Below are 24767 nucleotides of genomic sequence, written 5' to 3' on the forward strand. Positions count from 1 at the left end.
AGCGCCCGTGCCGGGGAACTCTGGGCGGCAGCTTCGCCGCGGCCGTCGGACCCCGTCGGGGCCGGAGCCTACTCCGACCCCGCGATCCGTGAGGAGCATGGGAATCTCAAAAAAGGCACACCGGGCCCCGCTTTTGCCGTGGGGCCGTCGCGGGAGCAGAGCCGCACGGAGCGGGGCCCGCAGGTGCCACCGGGCGGGCTCCGATCGCAGCGCCTGTCGCCGGCAGGTCCGTCCCTCTCGCTGCCGGCGAAACGATTCGGAGCGTTGCGGGATATGAATACTAAGGTTTAAAAACTAATCAAGTCCTTCCTGTCACCGCTCCGGCATCCCGGGCTCGCCCTGCCAGGTGCTGATCAAATGCCATTACATTCTATTAACAGGGAAATTCTATTCCCTGTTTTCATTTCCCTTTATAAGAGGGAACTAAGTAAATGCACTGAGCGTTATTTAATTGTTAATGCCTTGAGTCCCGTTCGGCCGTCAGGGACCGGCTGCCAAGGCGCTCGGCAGCCGCGCCGGGCTCTGCAAATTAAGCCCAAACGGAATTTCGTCCTATAGGGCTCCGGCCACCCCCTAGCCCGGCTCCGGGCACGGCCTCGGCCCGCCGCTCCGCGCTGCCGTCGGGACGGGGTCCTGGGCAGCCGCGGGCTGCGGGAACCGAGTGCCGCCCCGCAGGGTGGCCTCGGGCCGTCGGGGACCGGGGCGGGGCGGGGCCCGGGGCTCCGGGCGGGGCCGGGATGGAGCCGGGGATGAAGCTGCGGAGATGGCTGGGGATGGGGCCGGGGATGGGGCCGGGATGGGGCCGGGATGGGGTCGGGGGGGAGCGGCGCCCCCGACGTGCGGCCCTCGGCCCCGCCCCCGCCCCGCGCGGGGCCATTGTTCGCGCGCCCCTGTGATGTCACCGCGGCTGCGGCGGCCCCCGCGCCCGGGCGCGAGGCCGGTGCGGGGCGGCGGCAGCCAATGGGCGCGCGGAGGGCGGGCGGCGGCGGCCAATGGCGGCGGCGGGGGCGCACGCGGCGCGGGGCGCGCGGCGGCCCCCGGGCGGTGACGGGGCGGCGCGCGCGCGCTCCGCAAAGTTTGGTGTCGGCGGCGGGGCCGGCCGGGCCGCGAGCGCAGCGCGAGCGGCGGCGCCTCCACAGCGGCGCGAGGGCGGCGGTGGCGGAGGATGGACCCGCCGAGGATGGACCCGCCGGGGCCGGCGCAGGGCCAGCACCAGCACGAGCCCATCAGCTTCGGCATCGACCAGATCCTCAACAGCCCCGAGCAGGACAGCGCTCCCCCGCCGCCCCCCCGGGGCCCCGACGGCGCGACCTTCCTGGGCGGCCCCGGCGGCCGTGGAGGCGCGCCCTACCCGGCCCTGCCGGCCCCCTTCCCGGCCATCGCCGCGCCCTTCGAGGACTCGGGATCGTACAGTGTGAACCTCAGCCTGGCCCCGGCCGGCGTGATCCGGGTGCCGGCGCACAGGCCCATCCCCGGGGCCGTGCCGCCGCCCATCTCCAGCGCCATCCCGGCCATGCCCGCCGTCCCCAGTCTGGGCAGCCTCAACTTCCCCTGGATGGAGAGCAGCAGGCGCTTCGTCAAGGACAGGTTCTCAGGTAAGGCGCCGGGGCGGAGCGGGCGAGCCTGCTCCCGACAACGAACGGAAGGGCCAATAAAAAATATAAAACGAAATAATAACAGTAATGCAAATAAGAATAAAAGCAAAGGCGGCCGCTGGATGTTTCCCTCTCCCGCGCTCGCAGCGAGCCGAAAAATCGCTAGCTCCTCACAGCGTGGATAGCGCGGGGCGCCCCGGGGGGCGGCCGGGTCCCGCTCGTCTCCGCAGCTCTTCAACGAGAGGTGGAAGCGGGACCCCGGGGAGCTGCGACCCCTCCGGGGGCCGGCGGGGTGCGGGCGGCCGGCGGGCAGAGCGGCGGCCCCGGGGGGGCGGCCGGCACCGTGCGGGCGCGGGGCTGACCCCTGTGCTTCCCCCCCGGGCAGCGGCGGCGGCGCTGACGCCCTTCACGGTGACACGGCGGATCGGTCATCCCTACCAGAACCGGACTCCGCCGAAGCGCAAGAAACCGCGGACATCCTTCTCCCGGGTGCAGATCTGCGAGCTGGAGAAGCGCTTCCATCGGCAGAAGTATCTGGCCTCGGCCGAGCGCGCTGCCCTCGCCAAGTCCCTCAAGATGACGGACGCCCAGGTGAAGACCTGGTTCCAGAACCGGCGCACCAAGTGGCGGTGAGTCCCGTGCCCCCGGAGCCGCCCCGTCCTGCCGCCGCCCCTGGCGGCGTCCCCCACCCGCCGCCCCGCGAGTCCCACTTCGGCCAGGATCGCGCCCTTTGCCAGCTCCTGGCAGCCAAACCGTTGGGGGTGAATTTTTATTATTATACTATCACAATTAACATTGTTATTATCTTTAGATATTTCTTTTTTAATAGTCCCCCATTCTGAAAACGGAAAATTATTCGTAAAAACGAGGGATTATTCGAAATAACAGGGAATTGTTTGAAGAAACGGGGAAATAATTTGGAAAAAAATATCGGGGGAATTTTGGGAGAAAAGGGGGGAATATTTGGAAACGGGATTACTGGGAAACGGCGGGTTTCCAGGCTCTTCCCGCCGCCCACAGTCCTTCCTCTGGCGGTCAAGCGGTGGCCGCCCGCCCGGCGGAGCCTGGCCCCGGAAGGACGCGCCGGCCGCCCTGCCTGGTTCCCGTTACCCCAGGCCCGGCCCCGGGCCGGCCGCTCCCGGTGGAGTCCCGGGCGGAGCGTGCCCCGTGTCCGGGCGCGGGCTGAGCGTGTCCCCCGGCAGGCGGCAGACGGCGGAGGAGCGGGAGGCCGAGCGGCAGCAGGCGAGCCGGCTGATGCTGCAGCTGCAGCACGACGCCTTCCAGAAGTCGCTGAACGAGTCGATCCAGCCCGACCCGCTGTGCCTGCACAACTCGTCGCTGTTCGCGCTGCAGAACCTGCAGCCCTGGGAGGAGGAGAGCGCCAAGATCCCCCCGGTCACCTCCCTCGTCTGAGTCCGGCAGCCGGGGCACGCAGTGGACTGGCCCGCGGAGCTCGGCCGGCGGCTCCCCCTGCCCTGGGGCCGCGGCTCCCCCGACGGGGCGGGTGGCGGGGCGGCGAGCGGCGCCAGCGGGGCTGACACCGGGATCGGGTCCGACCGGAACCGAGCCCGGAGCCGCTTCCCCTAGGCCAGCGTGGAGCAGAGCAGCTTGTATATTTGTGTCGATGTTCCACTAGGAAGGGAAATATGTCACTTTTTGTAAGAAGTGTTAATACTTTAATTTATTTATGCATCGAGATTTTGGGCACTATTATTATGGAATTATATAAAACCTCGATTATTTATATCGAAATCTGAACATAGGTATTTTGTGTTGGCTTTGGAACAAAAGGCTATTTTTTTTTCCTGTTCTGAGGATAGTGTAAAGAAAAAAATACCTCCCTATCACTTAGCGGAGGGGACTCGGTGGAGCCGGTGATGACTCATTAGCTTCGGAAACCCTATTAAACTGAAAAGCGGTAGCTCCCATCTGTCCCAGGTGAAGTTAATGTCAGCTGTAATTTATTCACCGTAGTAATAAGGGCTCCTTCCAGGCACCACACGCCGTTCTGTCCTCACCTTCCCAGCCGATGAGCTTTATTGCCCCGAAACAGCACTCACTCCCTGCGCCACCGGATCTCGAGAAAGCGCCTTATGTTTCATAATAAAGAAGATTTGGGGTTGACACAGACCATGTATAATACTTTGTACTTGCCGAGACGTGTAAATAAACGTTTTCTTTACAAACGTCTCTCCGCTCCCTGCCTGCCGCCGCGCCGGGGAAAGCCGAGCCGAGCCCGCTGGGCCGGGCGCTGCGGGCCAGGCGGTGGCCGGCGGCCACCGCGGAGCCTCGGCTGACACGGAGGAGAGAAGCCGAAATGGGGGCGGCAGAGGACAAGGGAGTGGGGCCGGGGCGGCGGGCGGACTCGGAGCGCGGCTGTGGCGGCGGGGCCGGCGCGGTTGTGAGCGGTGCTGCCGCTCTCTCCACCGGTGCGGGGGGAAGCGGCCGGGAGCGATTCCGGCTTTGGGACACCGTCGGCAGCGCGTGGGAGCGAGGGGTGGCCGGGCAGGAGGAGTGCGGAGCCGCCCGCCGGAGCAGGCGCCGGTCCCCGGTAATTTCTCCCCGCCACGCACGCGGTCCCGACGCGCCCGCCGGCAGAGCCCGGCGATTTTCATTTCGCTGCCTTGTCTGCGCGCCCCCCGGCAGCGGGACGGCGGTGCCTGCGGCCGAGGCTCCGGTGCTCGCCCCGAGCACCGTTGTGCAGGGGGATTTTTAAGAACAACCACCCGTAGTTCTCGGGCCCGAGTCCCCCGACCCCCAACAACGGGGGAAGCTGCAAAACTGACATTTTTAGAAAGCAGCCACAGCCAGGCGGGTTTTTCCTGGCCATGGGCAGGAGCCGTCTCTCCCGTGACCGCGTTCCCGGGAGGGGGGCTCTGCCGGTGCCTCGGCCGCAGATCGGCCCCGGTCACGGAGAGGCTTGCAGGAATGTAACGCCGTCCCCGGGCTCGCCGGTCCCGGCCCCGGCTGCGGCCCAGGGCAGTTCAGGGCCGGGCAGCCACGCAGGGCGAGGGATGGAGAAAATAATTCCTAACCGGTTCTTTCCTCAGCGGTACCAGGGCAAGGGCTCCGGTAGAATTGTTTCGTCGGGAGCAAGCTGTGGAGGGTCCACGACAGGGCCAAATCCAGTCACACCGGGGTGCTGGGCCCGACTGGTGCGGTTCACCAGTCAGGATGTGAAGCCTAAGCTGGAACACCGATCGAGGGGAGGTCTCTGGCAGGGAAGGAAGAAAAAACAACGGGGAAATCTATACCGGGCGACAGAGTGCGAGGCACCGCCGCACTCCGGTCCTCTGCCCCCTCCAGCTCCTCACCACTGCTGCGCCCCAGCCCCCGCCCGGCCCTGCTGGGTGCATTCGTTATCTCACGGCGCGGCGATGCCGGGGCTGCCGGCCCTCGGCCTCCCCCTCTGTACCAGCACCGAATGCGGTGCAGAGAGCGAGAGAACCCCCCGGTACCGCACACAGAACAGCCCCGAGAAACCCCAGTGTCAGTGGAAGCAGGGAAGAATCCAGCTATGAATGGGGATGGAGTACACGGGCACACATATTCACGTGTGTTTTGGTGTTGCGTTCTATCTGCACCGTCGAACATCTGTAAAGTGCATTTTGTTCAACACATCGTTGTTCTTTAACTGTTTGAACATCCCATAATTACAAGCCTCTACGTTCCCGATTTCCCTGCAATTTTCCCCAAACTGCTGTAAGCCCGGGAGCAGTGTATTTGCGGACAGCAAAATGCTTCTGCGTTCTGCGGGAAGCGGCTTTGTGACAGGTGAGGATCCTGCGCAAAGCCACGGGGTGCTTACAGCCCTGTAATGAACAGCAGTGCCAAGTGTGTCCGAGCTCGGCAGGGTCAGCCCGGGGGTCCCCTCGTCACTGCTCCCCGTGGGCTGCGCCACAGGCAGCGGGATTGAGCCTCAGGGCACGCCAATTTGTCAAAGGTTTTAATAAACCACAACCAAACTTCCATTTCAACCATCTGAGCAGTCATTCAAATAGCGGGATTTATGTCTCGAGAGCTGCCTTGGGCTTGCTGGTGTCTGTGGCTGGTGTCTTTGTTCCTGAGGAGCTGTTTAGAGGTGCGTTTTGAGCTGTGCTGAGAACGAGGGACACAGGCTGCCTCGTGCATCCGTGTCTTGTACAACAAGAGTGCGTGGACAGTATGGGGGGGTTCCAACACCTACGGTCGTGCTGAAGGGGCACAAGTGCAGGTCATCTGCAATTACTCTGCCCAGTTAATCCAGTGTTTACAGGAGCCTCAGGGAAACACCAGTTGGAACAAACACAGAGTATTTCTCCCTGTGGATGAGAGCAGTGTTCTCTGCCGGCCTGATTCAGGTGGCACAGGATTGTCTGATGGTCCCTGGTGTGTCTCTCTGAAGTTCTGTCAACAGAGAGAGATGCCTGAATGGGCCTGCACACTCTAGATCATACCAGCTTGAGCCTTTTCATCCCAGGAATTGTAATTGTGAAGGATTTTTGTGTCCAGTGGAGGAGAGGACACATTTTGGGGGTGAGCTAGTTGTCCTGATCCTGTTGTCCTGTCCACATTTTGCACTTGGACTCTGGGGTGGACAACTTAAATCGAGCTGTTGTTTATGGGCAGCTGTTTGACTTCTCAATTTCTGAAACAGCACAGGCCCTGGCTAGCTGTGGGGAACATGAGGGGAGCATGGTTTATCTCTCACCACCCACTCATTATTAAATGCTTCTTTACCTCCTTGGGAGACTCCTTAAAGCACTCCAGTCAGCCGAGGAGATCAGTGGTGTGCAGGCAGGGTGAGGGCAGCAGCAGGTCCTGCAGCTGTACTGCAGCATGGCTATTTCAGGGGGAGTCATCTAAGTGTTGGCAGTGAAAGTTGTGATGGAAATGTGGTCTGAAAGTGCTGAAGATGCTGCACATCCCATCAAGCTGAGTTTTAATCTGTTGATGGTTGATGCTGCTATGAAACTGATAATTCTTAGCATTTGGATGATCTTTCCAAAGCAGTCTTAAATCTGCAAGGGAAATATCTCTGTGAATTTATGTTTTGAAAAGCCTAGGTTATGTACCTGAACTACTCTGTATGTAAGTTTTAAGCCCAGAAAAACTTGTCTTTATTGAACAAGGATGGAAAAATGGAATGAGAACTAAGGATTATTGAACCATCAATGGGTCTTAATTTTTGGACAGGTTGTTTTCTAAGCTTTGCTTAATTGTGTGTGTGAATGATCTCTCAGGTAGGGCTGAGTAGCTCCATAGGTGGATGCACAAGGCAGAGCTCAGCATAACTGGAGGAACATCAACCATCTTCTCAGAGCTCCTCCTGGCTTTGCCTTGAGCCCCAGCCCGAGGCAGCCCCTGTGCCATGCCCTCATGCACAAACCCTCTCTGGATAAAAATGGCTCCACAATTTGCCTCTCTCAGCATTATTTTGTGCCCAGGGTATTAGATGTTACAAAGTAATGCGTGGTGATCAAATCTGTATAGGCAATTCTTTTCCTAAATGGGCCCTAAAATCAATGGGTTATTAGCTCTCCTCCACCCCGTGATGAAAGCCTGGCCCTGTTAAACATGCAAACTACACAACATTCAATGCCTTGGTTTACAAAAGTGTTTTGCTCAGCTAGGTCATAATTTAGCTCATTTATAGCTGGCATAAATAATACTGAGATTTACATCACACCTCTGAACTTTCCTTGAAGCATGTATTTCTGCATCAAAATCATCCCCACTGCTGAGGAGTAGTCATTTAAGGGCTGTGACTCACCCAGGTGAGCACTTCCTCATGTAGCTGATCCTCCTTCATTGTTAGATTCCCTCCTTATGTGTTGCCTGAGTGAGTTGGACTAGGTGGGTGAAATATTTGCTTCCATGCAGGTGGGCATTTTTTGAGGAAGAGGTATTTACACCCTTGGTTTAGGCTATTTGGAGCATTTCCCTTCAAAGCCGTGTGTTTCCCTTGCCCATGCTTTTGAGTCTTTTAAGCTCCTAACTTTTTCCTGACTCAGCAGCAAAAGAAATATTTCTACTTGGTGCCCTCTTGTCTTCTGGTACCTGAGTTTGTCTCCTGGAAGCACCCAGGTGGCTTTGATGGGCAGAGCTATAGTGCAGTTTGTGGCAATTTGGCACCTTTGTGCTTTCCCCCCCCCCCTTTTCAGGGGGGTTTCAGCATTTCTAGACATTTCAGATATCTTAAAAATCTGTTGTTAAGGTTAGAGCAGTAATGGTATTTAGATATATACTCCCATGAATTTAATTTAAGGATAAGAAATAAAATATTCTTCCCAGATCGTTGTGGCAATAGAAACCAGCTGCCTAAAGGCATTTCTGCATTGTGGATTCAGAAATGTCCACATGTCCCAGAGCTGGAAATGCTGGGAGTGCCAAGCAGAGATGTTTGAGAGGGATCTGTACTCTTCAGGCAGCACAGATGGAAGTTTCCACACTTCTGCAGGAGTGTGTGAACTGTGCTCTGCCTCAGCCCCACAAATTGTGTGATCACAGAATCCCAGAATTATTCGGGTTTTTTGGTAAGGAAGAGACCTTAAAGCTCATCCTGTTCCACCCCCTGCCATGGGCAGGGACACCTTCCCCTGTCCCAAACGGCTCCAATCCCCATCCAGCCTGGCCTTGGGCATTTTGGTGTGGGTGATGTTGTGTGTCTACAGACTGTGTTCCATTGAGTGGGGCCTGAGCTTGCTGGGGTGCTGAGTGGGGCAGGCACTAAACACCCTCACAAGCTCAGACCTTAGGCCATTCTTCAAAAGATAAAAATAAAGCAAATAGCAAAAACTGCCTGTGGAAGTGGACTCCAGAGATTTCCCAGTAACATCTGCAGTATCTATACAGACATCAAGAGTGCTGTGCTGGTCCTTGGTGAATGTTCTGAGCTGAGCCTGCAAGTATTTACCTCCTGGGAGTTCGAGGGAGTGATTTTGCAGCTCCCTCGAGCATCTCCTACTTCCATGTGACAAGGCAAAGAGAGCAGGACCTTGTTATTACCAGCATGTGGGATTTGCCAGGTCCTTCTCTGCTGCTGTGCCCAGTGGCAGGACCACAGGGATCAGACCCAGCTGTCCCTGTGCCAGCCAGTCCAACAAAACTGTACCTGTGCCTCACCCTAGCTTGGGCCATTTTGCTGGAATGGGCAGGTGGGAGAAAATCTCCCTGTCTCCAGCTCTGCTGCACATTTGAGCTTCCTGAATGAATCTCTGCACCTCATCAGGTAATTCTGGATGGTACATGTTGGCAGTGAGATGCATTTCACTCCATGCTATGACCAGTTTTCTTCATGAACTAATCCAAGTAGGAAGCAGTGCCATGGTAAACTGGCGTGAGTCCTGTGGCCTGGTAAAAGTCCTCATGTTTAGCAGGTGGTTGGACTATCTGAGCCATCATCTGCATGCCTGAACCTCCAGCTCCCTGTTCAGGTGAATCTGCATTCTTTATTTCTTCTTAGGGTCACCAGACACAATTTCATTGCTTTGGCTTTATTATCTCTCATCTTTGGACTGAGTAGCACCTGGACGGAGGGGATAAAATTCATACCATGGCAAGCCTACAGAAGTACTGGGCTTCTTCAATCTTTTGAAAATAGAAGGCCATCAGCCCCTGCCAGACTCCTTAAATGACTTAAACTCAATGCCACAAGTGTTCCAGAATGCCCAAATGATCCCATTAATTTGGCATCCAGTACATGCTGCATTATACATACTAACTTCCACTGGCACACGCCACATCCAATCCATTAGTTGTGCGCAAATGCACTTAAGTTTTTTATTGCTCTTAGTTTTGTGTCATCAGCAAAGAAAGGTAAAGTTGATCTTCATCTAAATCACTGACATGGATTATTGCAATTGATTACAACGAAGAAAGAGCTTTTCAAGTTTCAAAGTTATGTTGTCTTTTATTTCCCCAAGTAGTAATCTGTACTGTTTAAGTTATTGCACAAGAATCGTCTTAGGGAGAGCTACCCGTATTACATTCCTTTTTGAGAACATTTGTGTGCTATGCTGTCATGATTCCCCAGCTCTGTACAGAACTTTTTTCCTTCTGGTGGCAGAAAGGCACTCAATATTCTTTACTCAGTCCAGAGAGAGAAGGAGGAAGAGGACCATTAGCTGAAGCTAATGTTTGGGAAGTTGTGTTTTAATCTATGATTAGAAAAATCCTATTTTATTTATGGTTTTATCCACCATTCTTCCCAAGCTTAGCCTCCTAATTGGGTTAGTGTGTTACCCATCTCAGGACACTTGTGACACCTGAGTATCCAGACAGCAGCACACAAGGGAAGGATGTGACTCGGCTTCACAGCATTTTTCTGACCAGTGATTATGTACAACTGAAAAAAAAAATAAAGAGGGGACCTGTTAGTCTGTCCTCCCAAATCACTCTGCTTGCTCTGTGCCAGAGCTGCTCCGTGCACTTGAGCCCTCCTTTATAGCTTGATGTCCTGCAGCATTTACGCTGTGCTCTTGTCAGGCAGAGACTTGCACCCAAACTCATCTTCGCACAGCTCAGGAGTCTTTTGAAATTATGTGGTTTAAATCAACTCTGTGTTTTCGAGAGTGATCCCTCAGCTTGAATTCAAGGTGCTGAACTCCCAGGTACTTCCACAGGGCAGTAGGTGCCAACATGGTTTGTGAAAGACCCTCTGCATCTTCAGGGCATTCTAGCAGTGCCTCTGCTCTGCTTCTCTCCACTGCTTCAGGTCTCTTCAAAACTCCATACCAGCTCTAAGGGCAGCAGTTCTTAAAACATGACCCTGAAACTTAACCGAAGGGCTAATTATTAGTTAATAAAGCTTGTGGTTTATGGACTGGAGTGATAGAGAAGGCTGGCTCAGTACAGAGCTGTTAAACACCAGGGCTGCTGGAGTAGTTCAGCTGCTTTCACAAGCCAGAGGGCCAGCCCTTCAGAGGGTGTAAATCAGCAAAGATCCATTAACTGCAGTGCATCTCATCTACTTTACATCAGCTGAGGACATGACCCAGAGAACTTAATTGGTGGTATAATATCAAGACATTACAGTCTCTTGTTCACCCGCACACGCCGTTCCCATTACTGGTAATGGGAGCAGCCTGTGGGGGAATGCCAGCCGCAGGTGGGCACGGCTGGTGCCAGTCCTGGGCTGCTCCCACCAGGGCTGCTGCCCTGTTAAGCTGCTCCCAGCCTCCAGAGAGCCTATGCTCTCAAGTGGAGTGGGAAACCAAAGCATAACAGTTAATAATTAAAGAAGCCTTTGACTCCCTTGGACTGGTGGGATGGAGCAAGAGCTCCAAGGGCACCTGCGAGGGCCAGGCTGTGGGGCACACCAGGCAGGCACCCTGCCAGCAGGGCAAGAGGCTGGATGGGTGGGAGAGCAGCCTCTCTCATGCCATCGCTGCAGGTTGGCATGAACAATGGCCTGAGCTGTGCTTCCCTTAGAAATCTGGAAAACAGAGAATTTTAGCACAGCAGAAAATGTTTCTAGGTCTGGATAAAAGGTATTACAGGAGCAGCCTGGGATGAAGCCTCCTGACTGCAGCCCACAGGTGGAGGCTCCAGGTTATGCTGTTCCTCCATGCCAGCTCTTCTCCTGTCCCCCCAAGATGTGCCCAACATTTGCCCTGCCAGCACAGGAGAGAGAGAAGGTGGGGATGCTCAAGCTGTCACAGAGCTGCAGACTGGGAGGAGGAAACAGTGATCCTGCAAGATTTTCAAGTCCCTTTTCTTATGTCTTTTATACCCTTGAGGTTGGCACATGGGCAGGCAGGTGGGTCCATCTGCAGGGCAATGTGTAGGAGATGGTTCCTTCATAGGCAGCAGAGATGTGGTAATTCATCTTGTTTTGATTCTGGCATCTAAAAATCCCTTTGAGGAGCTGCAGCCTTGTACCCTGCTTCATGGATTATCCTAATCTGTCCTGATCAGAACTTCAAAGCACTACTTAGTTCTGCTTTTCCCAGAGTTTCTAAACCTACTCTTTTTCATCCTTGTGACATGTCTTCTGTAGGCATCCTGTCTCCATGTTGCCTTTCTGCTCCTGGCTGAAGCACATTTTGCTGTTTTTCAGGTCACAGCCTCCATATTTCTGGTCTTGTGCAGCTCCTCAGCCTTTATTTTCAGTCAGCTCTGGCAGCTTCGGAGCCCCCTGCTCCCAGGTTTTCTCTGCTCCCAGCTTTCCTCGCCACACGGGTGCATGGCTGCTCTTTGCCTGGAGCCAAGAGACCTCTCAGCATTTTGCTGCTCAAACAGCACCCTAATGTTGCTCTGTTTTCTTTGTGTGGAGTTGCAGGGGGAAAAAAAGCAGGATGTCACCTCTTGCCCAGAGAAGCTGAGATGGGTAATTGATTCTGAAAGCGGTTTGCACAGTCGGGGACTCGCTCGCTGAAGCTGTCGCGTTGCTCTGGGGAGCTTTGCCGTTTCGGTGCTCCAGCGGCGCAGCTGTTGTACCCAGCATTGCTTCCAGATTGTCATGGGCAGTGGAGGTTCCCCTGTCCTCAGACTGTTTGTCAGGAATGCTTTCAACTTGAATTTGTCCCCTTTAGTCAGCAGGAGGCCGATGATGAGTGTGGGGCTTGTGGGGAAGGAGCCTTTTCTGTGTTGAATCAGCACACCAGGGTTAGTGGTTTCACTTTGAAACTCCATTTTAGAGCCTTCAAGCCCAGTGCATCCCTGCCCTGTGCTACCTTCCCATGTGGCAAAAGGAGATGGTCTCTGAGAGCCCAAGCAGGGAAAAAGCCTTTTCCACTCTTCCTAGGCTGAAATATTTTGGAGTACATGAACTAAGTGAAGTGTTCAGGATAAAAACACTTGCAGGACCTTTTTTGGAGATCTGAAATGTGATCCTCCTCTTAATCATCAAGGGTAGAAATTGTAGGGGTTTAGGTTTTTGGGTTTTTTTCCTGCTTTGTCATGCTTGTGGCTTCCCTACATTGATCTCTGTGAAGCTGACCTTCTCTGTCTCCAGCCAAGTGCTCAGAGGGGAAAGGATGTACTTCTGCTACATGGAGGGGCTCGGGTGAAACCACTTCCCTTTTCACTGCCATACGGAATAAGGCAGGGAAAATAAAGTGTACCTTCCTCATATCAGGATTTTCCTTCAAACTGCAAGCAGTTTTTCAAAAACATTCTTAGATGGGGCTCCCAACCCCTGTGTGACTGACTGTCAAACTGCTCTGAGAGAGATCCTTCTGGCATAAATCTCTGTTTCCTGTTAAAGCTTTTACCTTCCTGTGCTGATCAAGATTCACATGAATAACTGTTTTTTCCTGTTTGTTCTGCAGGGCCCCCAGACAGGTCTGCAAAGGCAGTTGCCTTTGTCACACCACACACAGCAGTCTGTCAGTCCTTTGTCCATCCAGGCTTGTGGTCCTACAGCTCAGATGAGTCTTCCATGAGTGGGACTAAACTAAAGGAAACCGCATTGAAGTCCACAACAGAAACCACTGTTCACTAGTTCAGATGGAAAAAAGAGACCCTCCCTCAGTCTTGTCCATCTCTGTTTACTTCTGCTTCCTGACTTGCTTTGGATGCCAGTCCGCAGTTTCCCAGCTGCAGCTGGAACACCTTCTACTGTGCTGGCTAATTTTCTCAGTGATGTTTGTTGCTTTGCTCTTTGTCTTCTTCTCTGTCCAAGACTTTTCCTTCTTATGAATTCAAATTAACAGTGGGGCAGAAGCAGAAATGCATGAGGTGTGATCCACATTCTGGCTGTGTTGGTTGTGGCACTGGGTGAGCTGGGAAAGCTCTGATGGATTGAGGGGGAATGGAGCATGAGCTGGTGGGACTGGAGGGCAGGAAGGGATGGAAATGCAGCAAGTGGGAAAGCTTCAGGGGAAGATGAGAAAAAAGAGACATCCCAGACCTCTGTGCATGCACAGAAAACTGAGAAGGAGGGGGAAGGCAAGGAATGAACAAGAAGAGCAAAACTGGAAGTGGGAATGATGGGAACACCTGAGAGAGAGCAGGGGAAGGGCTGTGCAGAGCTGCTGTGGTGGGGAAGAGACATGAGGGTGCCTGGAACAGAGGGAAGCTCTGCCGTGGGGCGCTGCTGGACTTTCATGTGGAAAAGGAGTCTTTTTTGTGTTTAAAACCTCAGTGCAGTGGGGCTGTATGCGAGCAAGAAAGCAGGTACTGCCTTAGAAATGAAAATGGCTTGGCATGAGTTCCTGCTGAGGGGCAGGGAGGGAGTGAATAGTGCACTGTGCTGTGTTTTGGGATCTCACTGGACAGCGAACACTGGGGCAGCTCCGCGGTGAAATCACCAGCCTACTCGGCAAGATAGAAAACGGAAAAAAGGGTAAAACACGGCAAGAAGGACGCAAAAATCCGGCAGAGTGCAGTAAGCAAGCGTTACAGAACAGCTAAAGAAAGCGGGTGGAAGCAAGAGAGAGAAATGGGGCCAGAGGAAACGCAGGCGAATCCCCCCCCCCCCCCACCCCCGAACAACGGGAAGCTCAGAGAAGCGGCTCCAGAAACGCTTCGCAGCGAGCGGCTGGAGCACGGCCGGGCGAAGCGGGGCCGCGCTGCCCAGCCGACATCTGCTCTCGGTGACAAAAGCACGGCCTGACAAGTTCATTGTGGCTCGGCACGGGGCAGCAGGTGGGAGAGGCAGCGTGTGCAGCCACCTGCTCGGCCGCCTGTGTGCCCGTCCCCCGGGGCTGCCGCGGGAGCTCCGCCGCACCCCGGCACCCGGAGGGGTGGCCCAGCCCCGGGGGGCGGCCAGTGCTGCCCCCAGGTAGGGAGGGAGGCTGACACCCACTGATGGGGGCTGTGCTGGAGGGAGCTCTTAAAGTAACTGTGGAAGGGTCGAGCTTTTACCTTTTATAGATTTCACTTGGGTAGAGCGCAGCATTTTTATTTTTATTCATTTCAAAATAATAAATCTCCTTTAAGATAATTTTTGTGTCTGGAATTCAGTGATGTGTCATGGAAGGCTCAAACATGTATGAAAATAGATGAGGCAAAAACAAAGCAGCCAAGCCAAATCCTACACCTGTAACTCTTCCTGAACCCACCAGGCAGTGGGAGAGCTCAGCTGCTCCCAGCGCTTGGCTGGTGCCGCCTGAATGTCATTAGTGTACAATAGGGTTTGATCGGAATTGGCATCGCTCTTGCCAGGGAGTGAATGAGCTGAGAGCGACTGAAACAGCCGAAGATGCAGCCTCTTGCACCGAGCTCAGTAAGTACTCGAGCAACAGTCAGCTCTGGTTTAGAGGCCAAAGTAAATTCTGAATAACACCAATAAACTCGGGCTGTGCACTCCCGATCAGCCCTGCCGCCAGGCAGAGCCAGGAGGGAATTTTCCCCCTTCTCTCTGTGTAAGTGCCAGGAACAGCAGGGGCAGATTGGGGCAGCATGAGGAACTCGCTGTGTCGTGGTGTTTGCCGCACAAGTCTTTTCGGAGCTCTTCGGCGATTCCCCGTATGCTGGGCCACAGCGTTCATAGAGCTGTTCTGATTTACCGAAAATCTGGCTCACGGGCCCCATTTTACAATCTCGTTGGCTGCCAAATGCTTCAGTGCACGTTTCAGTTCGAGTTTTCGTCTCCATAAGTGCATGCGTTCGGGTTTGCCGATCGCGGCTCCGAAGATTGGTCCGGAGCGAGCCCCGTGCGGAGCGGGCGGCGGGGGGGCTGCAGGGACCCCCCGGGGCTTTGTGCGCCCTCCAGGGCAGCGCTGCAGAGGATGCCCTCGGGCTGAGCTGCACACAGCTGCAGGGAGCAAACACACACCCGACCGCACACATCCCTCTTCTATGGGGGCATTGAAATAGCAGGCTTGCTTCTGGTGTGACAGCCAAAACCCCGCTAATGCGGAGGGGAAGGAGAGGCTGGAAATGTTGCTGTCTTCGTGCAAAAGCCAAGCTCCACGTTGCTGGTTTTGATGGCAGATACGGTGTGGCAGAGCTGGTTTCACAGGAACAGCTGCTGGGAGCTCGAGGGGGGGTTCAGCACCTTTAAGGGGGTCACAGCCTGTCTATCCATCCTCCTGTCCTCCCATGCCTCCGGTCTTAAACTGGTCTTTAAAAAGATTGCAAGGCTCGCTGCTTCAGCCGTGCTTGCCCAGCTCACGAAGCACAGCACTTGAGTTCTCTAATTAAAAATGTATTTCCAGATTTCAAGGGATCTCAGGGTTACAAGTTTTTTGATGCCAACCTCCGGCGTTCTAAGATGTTCGCTTAAAACAACAGGAAGATTTAAATGGGTGTTTAAAAAAAATCAGCCTAAGGTATTTAGAGATTTGCTTTTAATTACGAAGAGTAAATTAAAATGTAGTTGTTCCATGGCAAGGTCATCTTAATTCAGTGTCTAATTATACAGGTATTAAATTTCTCCCAAATAAAGCCTTATTTGAGCTAAGATAATTCATTTAAAAAGTAATCCAGTCTTGAATGAAATATCCCTAATTATGAAGAATCTATTCAAAATTTAAGTACTTAGTCACAGCCAGAGTAAAAATTAATATAGTGCTCCCTTCCCCCCCCCCCCCCCCCTTCGCCCCCCCGGCTTTTCCCCCTTTTTCTTTCCGGGTTGTTTCTTTTCTTTTCTTTTCTTTTCTTTTCTTTTCTTTTCTTTTCTTTTCTTTTCTTTTCTTTTCTTTTCTTTTCTTTTCTTTTCTTTTCTTTTCTTTTCTTTTCTTTTCTTTTCTTTTCTTTTCTTTTCTTTTCTTTTCTTTTCTTTTCTTTTTTCTTTTTTTCTTTGTTTTTTTTTCCCCTGGGTTTTTATAATTTTAGCTTGTAGTCCTTGGAACCAGTGGCACACTTGTTTGCTCAATACTACTGAGTCTTACATAGGAGATTCAGGTTTACATCACCTCCTGGTTTCTCTTTGTTCAATTTAACAAACTGCTCCCATCCCCGTCTTTACTGTCAGAGCGATCTCTCCCGCTGGAAATGTGCTTTGCTGGAAGCCAAGGCAAGGTCCTGGAGCAGAGGATGCTCTCAGGAATAAGTATGATGCTTCCCTGCTCCTGAGATAATCTGTTGATTCTGTTGAACAGCTTCAGGTTTTGTGCTGTGGCTCTTCTAGAGGCTGAATTAATCTTGTCAACACCGAAAATTAGCAAACAGTCAGTTACCAGGATGGCTTTAATTTGGTTCCCTAGGAAATGATACAAGTGACCTTATTTTATCTTGGGATGGTGTGTAACCACATCACAACCCAGAAACTAGCAGGGGACAAACTGGAGAGTTGAGACTCCTCCCAGCAGCTCTGAGAGCATGAAGGAGTCGTTTTGGCAATGTGGGCTAAGAACTGTAGTTAGATGTTGATTATGCTAAAATGGCCAGGAGTGAAATAATTATACAGGTATTTGCTTTCTCCTGAGTTTCAGCGTTAACAGCTCATTCTGCCAAGCAAGGCTACTTCATGTGTCAAGGATCCCGGATGCTTCAGACACAGAAAGTCTCAAAATTATTAATCTCTCTTATTTTCGAGACTCGGGGGTAGTCTGAAACCAATTAAATTAAATTTTAATTCTTGAGCTGGGTTTGTTTGCCAGTTCCATGAGCACACGCGCGACGCCTCAGGGTAAAGCCAGTCCGGCTGTTTTGTGCTCCCGGGCCGGGGTGGAAGGGAGTCGGAGATCGGGACGATCCCGGGACCGGGGTCAGACCTCACCGGAGCCGGTCCGTGCTCCCCGGGACCGGGGTCAGACCTCACCGGGGCCGGTCCGTGCTCCCCGGGCAGCGGCGGCGACGCAGCCGGACCCCGGTAACGCCCAGACTGCCGCTCCTCAAAGGCGCTCTTGTCCTGCCTCGCCAAAATTTATTGGTGCGAGAGCTGATAAGGAATGGCTCTGAAAGCTGCACTGTGGGGCTCTGCCGCGGGAGAGGGGCGCGTTAATGGGGCATTGTGCGGGCCCCCGAGCCTGGCTTGCGCCGTCGGCTGGGAAAAGTTAGCAAGCAGAAGCCTTGTTCCACCCGCGCTGCCTTCGTTGATTCACGGCTGCTCCCCTGAGCTCGGAAGTGCTGCAACATTCCCCAGTAAAAAGGAATGTATTTCTGTCCCTCCTTTCCTCCTCTTATCCGCTCTTCCCAAATACGTAAACTCTGAGCAGGCTTTCTTCTTCTTCAATGATCATTCAGTTGTCTCCAGACTGTATGTTTTGGTAAATTTATTGCTGCCCACCCCCCTCAAAACAAAACAAAACAAAACAAAACCCCAAACAAACAAAAAACACCAAAAAACACAACGAAAAAACCCCAACCTCAAAAGCATTTTGCATATTAACACGTAACTCTTGTTTCTGCCTGCTCAGTTTGGAAATGGTTGGATTGCTTTTATAAAGAAAAAAATGGCTAATAAAATTGGCCTCAGCACCGTTGCTTTGCAATTCTTATGAACAGTAAAGTGCCTCTTACAGTCATTGATGTTAAAAGCTATTTCTAAATTATGGTGCCATTTATTATCTCTAGTGTCCAAAGTAAGTTTAAATGATGCTTATAATTCATGTTTTACCAAATTTCCTTTTCCCCCTGAGGATACCTCTGATTAACTTATGCACATTTAAGCGCTTTTTAAATTCTTCTTTTATTGCCATTATGCTCTGAAAATCTCAGCGATTCTCAAAAATGGGTAATAAACTTGAGATAAAATGCTGCAGTTTTAGATCAATGCTGACATATCATTGTGGTGATTTCTTCAGAGCTAAAGTGATAATGCTTCATATTTACAGAATATATACTAGGTTACTACTTCAGTATTACCATTTTGTTCTAAGATGAAATGAGTAATTTACCAATTTATTAAACAGTTACATTTAAGTATTGCTTAGGACATTACCACACCAATCTGTTTACTTAGCTTGAAGAGCTACCATTAAGAAACCCTGTTTATTTAGGTAAAATTTGTAATGATCATCCCCTTCATTAAGAAACTTATTTTTCTGCAAGCCTAATTGCCTGGAAATGAGTTTCTCCTTATTTACTATGGTGAATTTTGCTAAGACAGCTAAAACCATCACCCTCACAAGAAGTGCTGGAGAAATTAATAATACATACATGGAACAGTTTTAATTAGTATAATACCAAATGTTAATAAAAGATTTATGATCCAGTTAAAAGTTCTAATGATCACAACAGGAAAAGGGCTAAATTGTGGTGGTGGTGATCTGTTAAAAATAAACAAATGCTGCCAAACTCTCCAAATTGATGGTAGAGGAGATTTTTTTCTTTTCCTGCCCTTATGTGAGTCCTGGCTCAATTATCTGTAAGGTCAGGCTCTGACCCCACAGAAAGCAGAGTAAATCCTTAATGGCAGGAGGATAGCCATGGGGGTTATCCTGTGTGACAGCAGGGCAGGAGACGCCCAGTGCAGGGAGAGTGGCTGCATTTAACTAAGTTGGTGCTACTGGGCTGGGAGCAGGCAGCACCTGCCTGGGAGACCCCAACCCCAGCCAGCCCCAGGTGGGTTTAGCAGAGCTCCAGCATCATTGGTGCAACCTTTTAGCCCAGTCCTAGGAAAGCAGTCCGTGTTTTAAGTACCTCAGAAGGCCAGTGGTGGAGGATGCAGACAGAACCATCTTGGCTCCAGCCAAAGGCAGATGCAATAAGCAGTGGCTGAATTTCCAGACGTTATTTCCTCAAGAGGAGCACACCAAAAGACTCTCAAGTCACAAGTATCTCAGATGCACCTTGCAGCTCTGCTTGTGTGGAGCATGGACAGCCCCTGCCGAAGGCTGATCCAGCCAGACACACAGACAAAGGAGCCCTTGCAGAGCTGGGCTGGGGAGGGAAGCCACCACAGCATCCATCCAAGTCTTTGAACGTTGGAATGAGGATCTCAAGTGAGAGACCCTCTGCAATTGCATGGGTGGTGTGGCTGGGGAAGGAGCTGTGTGGGAGGAGATTGGTCACTGCTGAGACCTGCTCTGAGGATATTTAGTCAGGTAAGATAAATTAAGATCCTATCTTAAACCCCCTGGAATATGCCTGGCTGGACATCTCACTGGTGTCTTCAAGATGAAGCCCCAAAATATGATGTTGGAAACATGAAGATTCAGAGCAGAAGTGGATATTGCTTGCCTGGATTTGGGGGATTTGGGGCAGGACCAGGTACTGTGATCTTTATAGTTTTCTTGAATGCTGCCTGGATTTGTTCCCCAGCAACACTGACAGGAGCAGGACCCTTCTGGCACAGTATGAGGATACTCAAAGCCAACATCAGAAGCCAGTCTTGTGCTGCATCCCATCAAAGTGCTCAGCCTCAGATGGCATGTACTGGATCTCACTCCCTGCACGGGTCCAGCAGGAGCAGAGCCACTGCACTGTGCACAGGTAACGCCTCACCTGGGCCAAGCACCTGCACATGGCAGCAGTGTGACTCTGACCCTGGGGGCAGCCAGGCCAGAGGGGAGCTGGGATCAGCATTCCCAGCAGATTTGCTCAGGCTGAAGGCCTGTCCCTGGAGGATGAATGTATACAATGAGTAAGATCACAGAATCACAGAATTAACTGTGAAAGGCTGGAAAAGACCTTTGGGATCATTGAGTCCAAGACGAATGTCTTGCTGCTGGGGTTGGGCTTTCTTGCTGCATTGGGTGAGGCCAGTACTCCAGAACAAATAATTGTTGGGGAAGTTAGTGTCAATAACAAGATTAGATGTCCTATCCCTGTAACAACCTTTGCTTTTGGATCAGTGAACGGCTGAGCAGTAGTAAACAGGAGCACTTTGTCACTTCCTTTTGCCAGCGTGCTGGGACAGGCACAGTTTGGGAAGGATTGGTGAACTTCTCTTGTTCCTCAGCAGTAAAATCCTTTCTTGCTTAGTGTACCAAGCCCTTTACCTTGATACTCAGCATGCTGGAGAGGATGTAAACTGTCTGCTAGGGCCTGTTTCCTTTTTTAAAATTCCTCTTAGCAAGTTTCCTGTGAAAAACCTGGAGTCCCAGGATGAGTCCACAGTGCTGTCTGTGCAGCCTGGGGATGTACTTGCTCTGCTCTGGAGAACAACTGAATGTCAAGAGATTTACTGAATTGTCTGGGCAGAGATTTTATTCATTCCTAAACTTCAGAATGTGACTTTCCTTATTTGTTCTTTCCAAGGCCAGAAAAGGAAACACCATATTTATTCCTGCTAATGTAGCAATATTGATTAAGTCATAAAGCACATACAAATACATATTGACTTATATTACATTAAAGTATCTATCACTTACTACTTGTTCCTCAATAACACTATAGTTATATTAAAAAAATGCATTAAAATTGGCATTACCTCAAGGAAAGTAGGATCTGCCATCATTATTAATATTAGGTTTTAGTGGGGAAAAAAGCTTTAAAGAGGATGCAAGTGTTAAAAATGGAAATCCACCTCCCTTTTCCCTGAACAGTGACCAGACACTTCTGTCTGTCCCAGTCATTTGATCCCAGGTTCTGAGCTCTCAAACCAGTACTTTGATTGTGCTGGAAAACTTTCCTGTGGGTGATGTCCTGCATGATGGGATGAGGGGATGGATATCCTTCAGCATCAGCACATCCCTGCAGAGCTGGGGGCTGGAAGGAGAGGGCAGGTCTGTGCTTGGCTGGGTGTCCGAGCACAGTGGGCAGCCTCCTGCCCAAAGATGTGTTTGCAACTCGTCCGCTCCCACTAAACAGATGTTTAAAGCCTGAATTTAAACTTGAGGTCCTCAGAATCCCCCCTTCATTCTAGAGGTTCCTCCCAGTGCTGTGCCCCCTGCTTTCTGCCTCCCAAGTGTCTCAGGTGCCAGGATTTTAGCAGGTCCCAAACGCTGTCAAGGTGACCTCACTCTGGCTACGTGCAGAAGGCATTCGGCCGCACTCACGATGGACCCTGAGCAATGAACAAGGGTAGACAATGGCACCATGTTTTCCCACTGGAGGCCATGTGCTTCTTCTAAGAAGCCAGCGTCCTTTTTCCCTGGCCCAGACAATGAAGTGAGGTGGTATGGAATAACCTCCAGGTCCTGGCCAAAACCAGGACAGAAAGGTAACCTAATTTCTGGGAGTATAAATAGGTCTAAAATTGCAGGAAAGGCACTCAGTTTCTTGCTGAGGGAAATCAGGCATCTTTGGACATGAGGGATGGGTGAAGTGACTCTGATGAAAACACCAGCTTGATAAGGAATTGAGTGTACCCAGGCTCCAGGAATGCTCAGGAGCTTGTGTGGCTGATCCAGAGAGGAGGAACACAGCCATGGCAGGGGGGTTGAGCAGGAGGCGGGTGGGATGGGCTGTGCTGCCTCGCTTCTTCTGCTCTGCAAAGGCTCCAGGACCTGGAATTGTGCTGCAGGTTGATTGTGCAGAGATTTCATGATTCCTGTTAGTTTGAAGAAGCTTGGTCTGTATGAGGATTTGGCTGCTGCTTCACATGACCTGGGAAGTTGTCTGAACATGTGCTGCCTCCTCATGTACAGCACTAAATTAGGGAAACCAGGAGAGAAATTGTTTAAATATTCTTATTTCTTTTTTGCAGAACGTGTTTAGCCTTTTCTGTGCAAAGAAAAACAGCAAAATACTGTCCACATGGCTATTTTATGCTTCTGCCTGTCTTTTCTTCTCTTTATAATTAGCCTAATATGATATCTGATCCCTGCTCTTTTTAGTGTTTGTGTGCCAGTCTGACAGCCCTTGTGCTGTTATTTCTTAGATAAGTTAATCACTTCTTAATGACTGGACAAGGTATCTTTATTTAACTGCATAAAGAGATCTAACTTCTCCCGTTAAGACGTGACCGCTGGTTTATGTTTTGTTAATGACATGTAATGGTGGGAGGCTCAGGTGGTACACACATGTCAGAGAGGGCTTGGGCATCTGATTTTAGAGGCTGTGAAAGGGGTGGGGAGGAGGAACTTGTTCTCTATTAATCTGATTTTATTAGGAAAGCCCTCTTGTGAGCTTGGTTAGCTGCTGCTGCTGCTGCTCCTTCATGGCCCAGTGTGTGGCCACAGGCTGGTACTGCCAAATCAGAGGTGGGTTTAAGTCACCTCACTTCTTGTGCTTATGGTTGAACACATATACAAGTGCTTATTTGTAACATTATTTTAAGTGCTTGCTGCAAGATTGTTGTAAGATTATTATCTTCTTATAAACAAAATAAACACATTCCTAAAATGTGGAAGCACAAGCTTATTTAGATCCATGTGTGTACAGTTCACACTGGCACAGTGCTCACTGGAGCAGGGCTGTCTGTGCCGGGCTGGTGGAAGCTGAAGGATGCTGCTGGGAGCAGGACTGGGGGCAAGACAACTGAATTTAAAAGCCTGACCCCCTCTGCCCTGAGATAAAGGGCCCAGACACAGAATAGGCTGTTCACTAGTGTGAAAAAATGTTCTTTTAGGGTACGGTGTACTCTGTGTAAAAATGAAAGAAGAGAATGAGGCCAGTGAGCATAGAACAAAGCATTAATCTGACCTCCAGGAAGTTACTGGGGATTTGTCCAGGAACAAAACTCCCAGCACCTCTGAGCTTAGAGCTTGTGAGTCCTGCTCCAGCTCCACAAGCCTGCAGACATAAGGAGGGATGAGTTTGAACTGGTTTAATCTATCAAACCCCTGTGCACATGTGCTGTTGAGTTCTGGATGCAGCTCCAAGCTCACTGAGACTGGTTTTCTTTAGCATCATTTAGAGCAGAGCTTGTAGAAGGCAGCCAAAATATGAGATGCTCCAGCCCTGAACCCAGGGGTGCTGGTGCCTTCTTGGGGCTGGGTCCTCCTCTGGGGCAGGAGAAGGATCACTCAGATGGAAGCCGGGCCCTTTAAAGCATCTGAAAATGGCCTGCCAAAACTGAAGGCAGCAGAAGTCCTTGCCTTCTTTATTTGAAAGTTTTGTCCCTAACATTTATGAGTATCCTAAAGTGCTCAGCAGGGAATCTGTATGCCTGCCTGACAAGAAAAAGCCAGGCCATTCCTTGGAGTTTTAATTTTACTGGCTGCCTCTAATGTCAGTCTTATCAATTATGTCTTTTCTTCCCCAGTAGCATATTCTAACAAGAAACTCACAAAAAAAGCTTCTAGCATTTCAATTTTGTGGGCTTTTACCTCCATCTATGGCACGTTTACAACAAACATTAATGGCTGGAGTGCTTGTTTGCAATATGGAAAGAGCTGATCCCAACATCTTTGAAAGCAGGGTCCTGCTCTGCTCCATAGCCTGGTCCTGAGATCAAACCTGGACCAGGCTTTAAACCACTCCCTGGAGTTCTGGGCCTCCAGACTGGGCACTGGGCAAGGAGAAGCAGGTGGTGAGTCACTGCAGAGGAGCAAACGGATCATTCAGCCATCCATTTGCAAGTGGGTTGTGCATGCACATAAATGGGACTGCTTTGGTCAGATTTATGAGGGTTTCACACCTGGAGCGGTGTGGGTGGTGAAGTGGTCTGAGTGTGAGCAACGGAAATCCAGTTCAGAAATACAAAACTAGATCCTAGCAGAACCCTGCTGGGGGCACAGGACTGCAGTGGCAAAGGGGAAGAACATCTGATAGTGTTGTGTACTGTAAGGAACTCTTCAAACACAACAGAGTGGGGAAGTTTTTAGGCTGCGCTGTTGCAGAGATGTGAGCAGGGCTGGAGCAGACCTGCCAGCCCGTGTCAAACCCACCCCCACCCTTGATCGCCTGTGTGTCAGGAGCATTAATACCCTCTTTGGAGAGCGGAGAATGGGGGTAGCAAGAGGTCAAGTGGCTTCATTAGGCCCCGGAGGGTGTCACAGCGGGAGCTGGATGCGGAGCGTGGCGCAGCGGGAGCGCTTTGTCCGGCTCTGCCCTCACAGGGCCGGCCCTGCCAGGCTCACGCGCTCTCATCTCGCACTTGAACTCGCACTTAACTCTGCCTCTCACGATTTCGGCTGCCAGTGCGGCGCATGCTGAGGGTTTCTGACAGAGCTCTGCAGGCTCCTGGGGTGGCTTGGACACCCTCGTCATGGGAGGTCTCTGCTGGGGACACTGCCCTGCTCATGTGGGATTCTGTCTGCCCCCAAATCCCACAGGGGCCCAACGAGCAAGAGGTATCTCTGGGCAATTCTGGCATCAACAGCAATAGTAATAACAATTAGCAATTATGCAGAGTTATATGCCTTTGGTGCCTATTACAGGCATCAATGAGGAGTTCTGTTTCTGTTTCCTACTTGTAGCTGGCCTGATCTTGCATTTTAATGGCAGATGCTCTGAGATAATTAGAGCGGCTGCAGATGAACCCCGGGGGTGGTTTGCTGCTGCAGTGTGGCATGGCCACTCAACCTTCCC

General features: G+C 51.6%; 1 protein-coding gene across 1 annotated transcript; it reads left to right on the forward strand.

Moving 5' to 3' along the window:
* The first annotated feature begins 1106 nt into the window (after window positions 1-1106).
* TLX3 (T cell leukemia homeobox 3) lies at window positions 1107-3714 on the forward strand. The gene is made up of 3 exons (XM_063413703.1): window positions 1107-1595; window positions 1981-2224; window positions 2798-3714. The coding sequence occupies exons 1-3, from the start codon at window positions 1166-1168 to the stop codon at window positions 3006-3008; spliced, it is 885 nt and encodes a 294-aa protein (XP_063269773.1). The 5' UTR covers window positions 1107-1165; the 3' UTR covers window positions 3009-3714.
* Window positions 3715-24767: the final 21053 nt, after the last annotated feature.

This window comes from Prinia subflava, chromosome 16, assembly GCF_021018805.1.
Source record: "Prinia subflava isolate CZ2003 ecotype Zambia chromosome 16, Cam_Psub_1.2, whole genome shotgun sequence".
NCBI lineage: Eukaryota > Metazoa > Chordata > Aves > Passeriformes > Cisticolidae > Prinia > Prinia subflava.

What these genes read in the sequence shown, in the direction of transcription:
- TLX3 (XM_063413703.1), top strand. Translation starts at nt 1,166, where the DNA reads ATGGACCCGCCGAGGATGGACCCGCCGGGGCCGGCGCAGGGCCAGCAC. An exon ending in CGTCAAGGACAGGTTCTCAG is followed by an intron (nt 1,596 to 1,980) that starts GTAAGGCGCCGG and finishes CCCCCCGGGCAG; the next exon opens with CGGCGGCGGCGCTGACGCCC. An exon ending in AACCGGCGCACCAAGTGGCG is followed by an intron (nt 2,225 to 2,797) that starts GTGAGTCCCGTG and finishes GTCCCCCGGCAG; the next exon opens with GCGGCAGACGGCGGAGGAGC.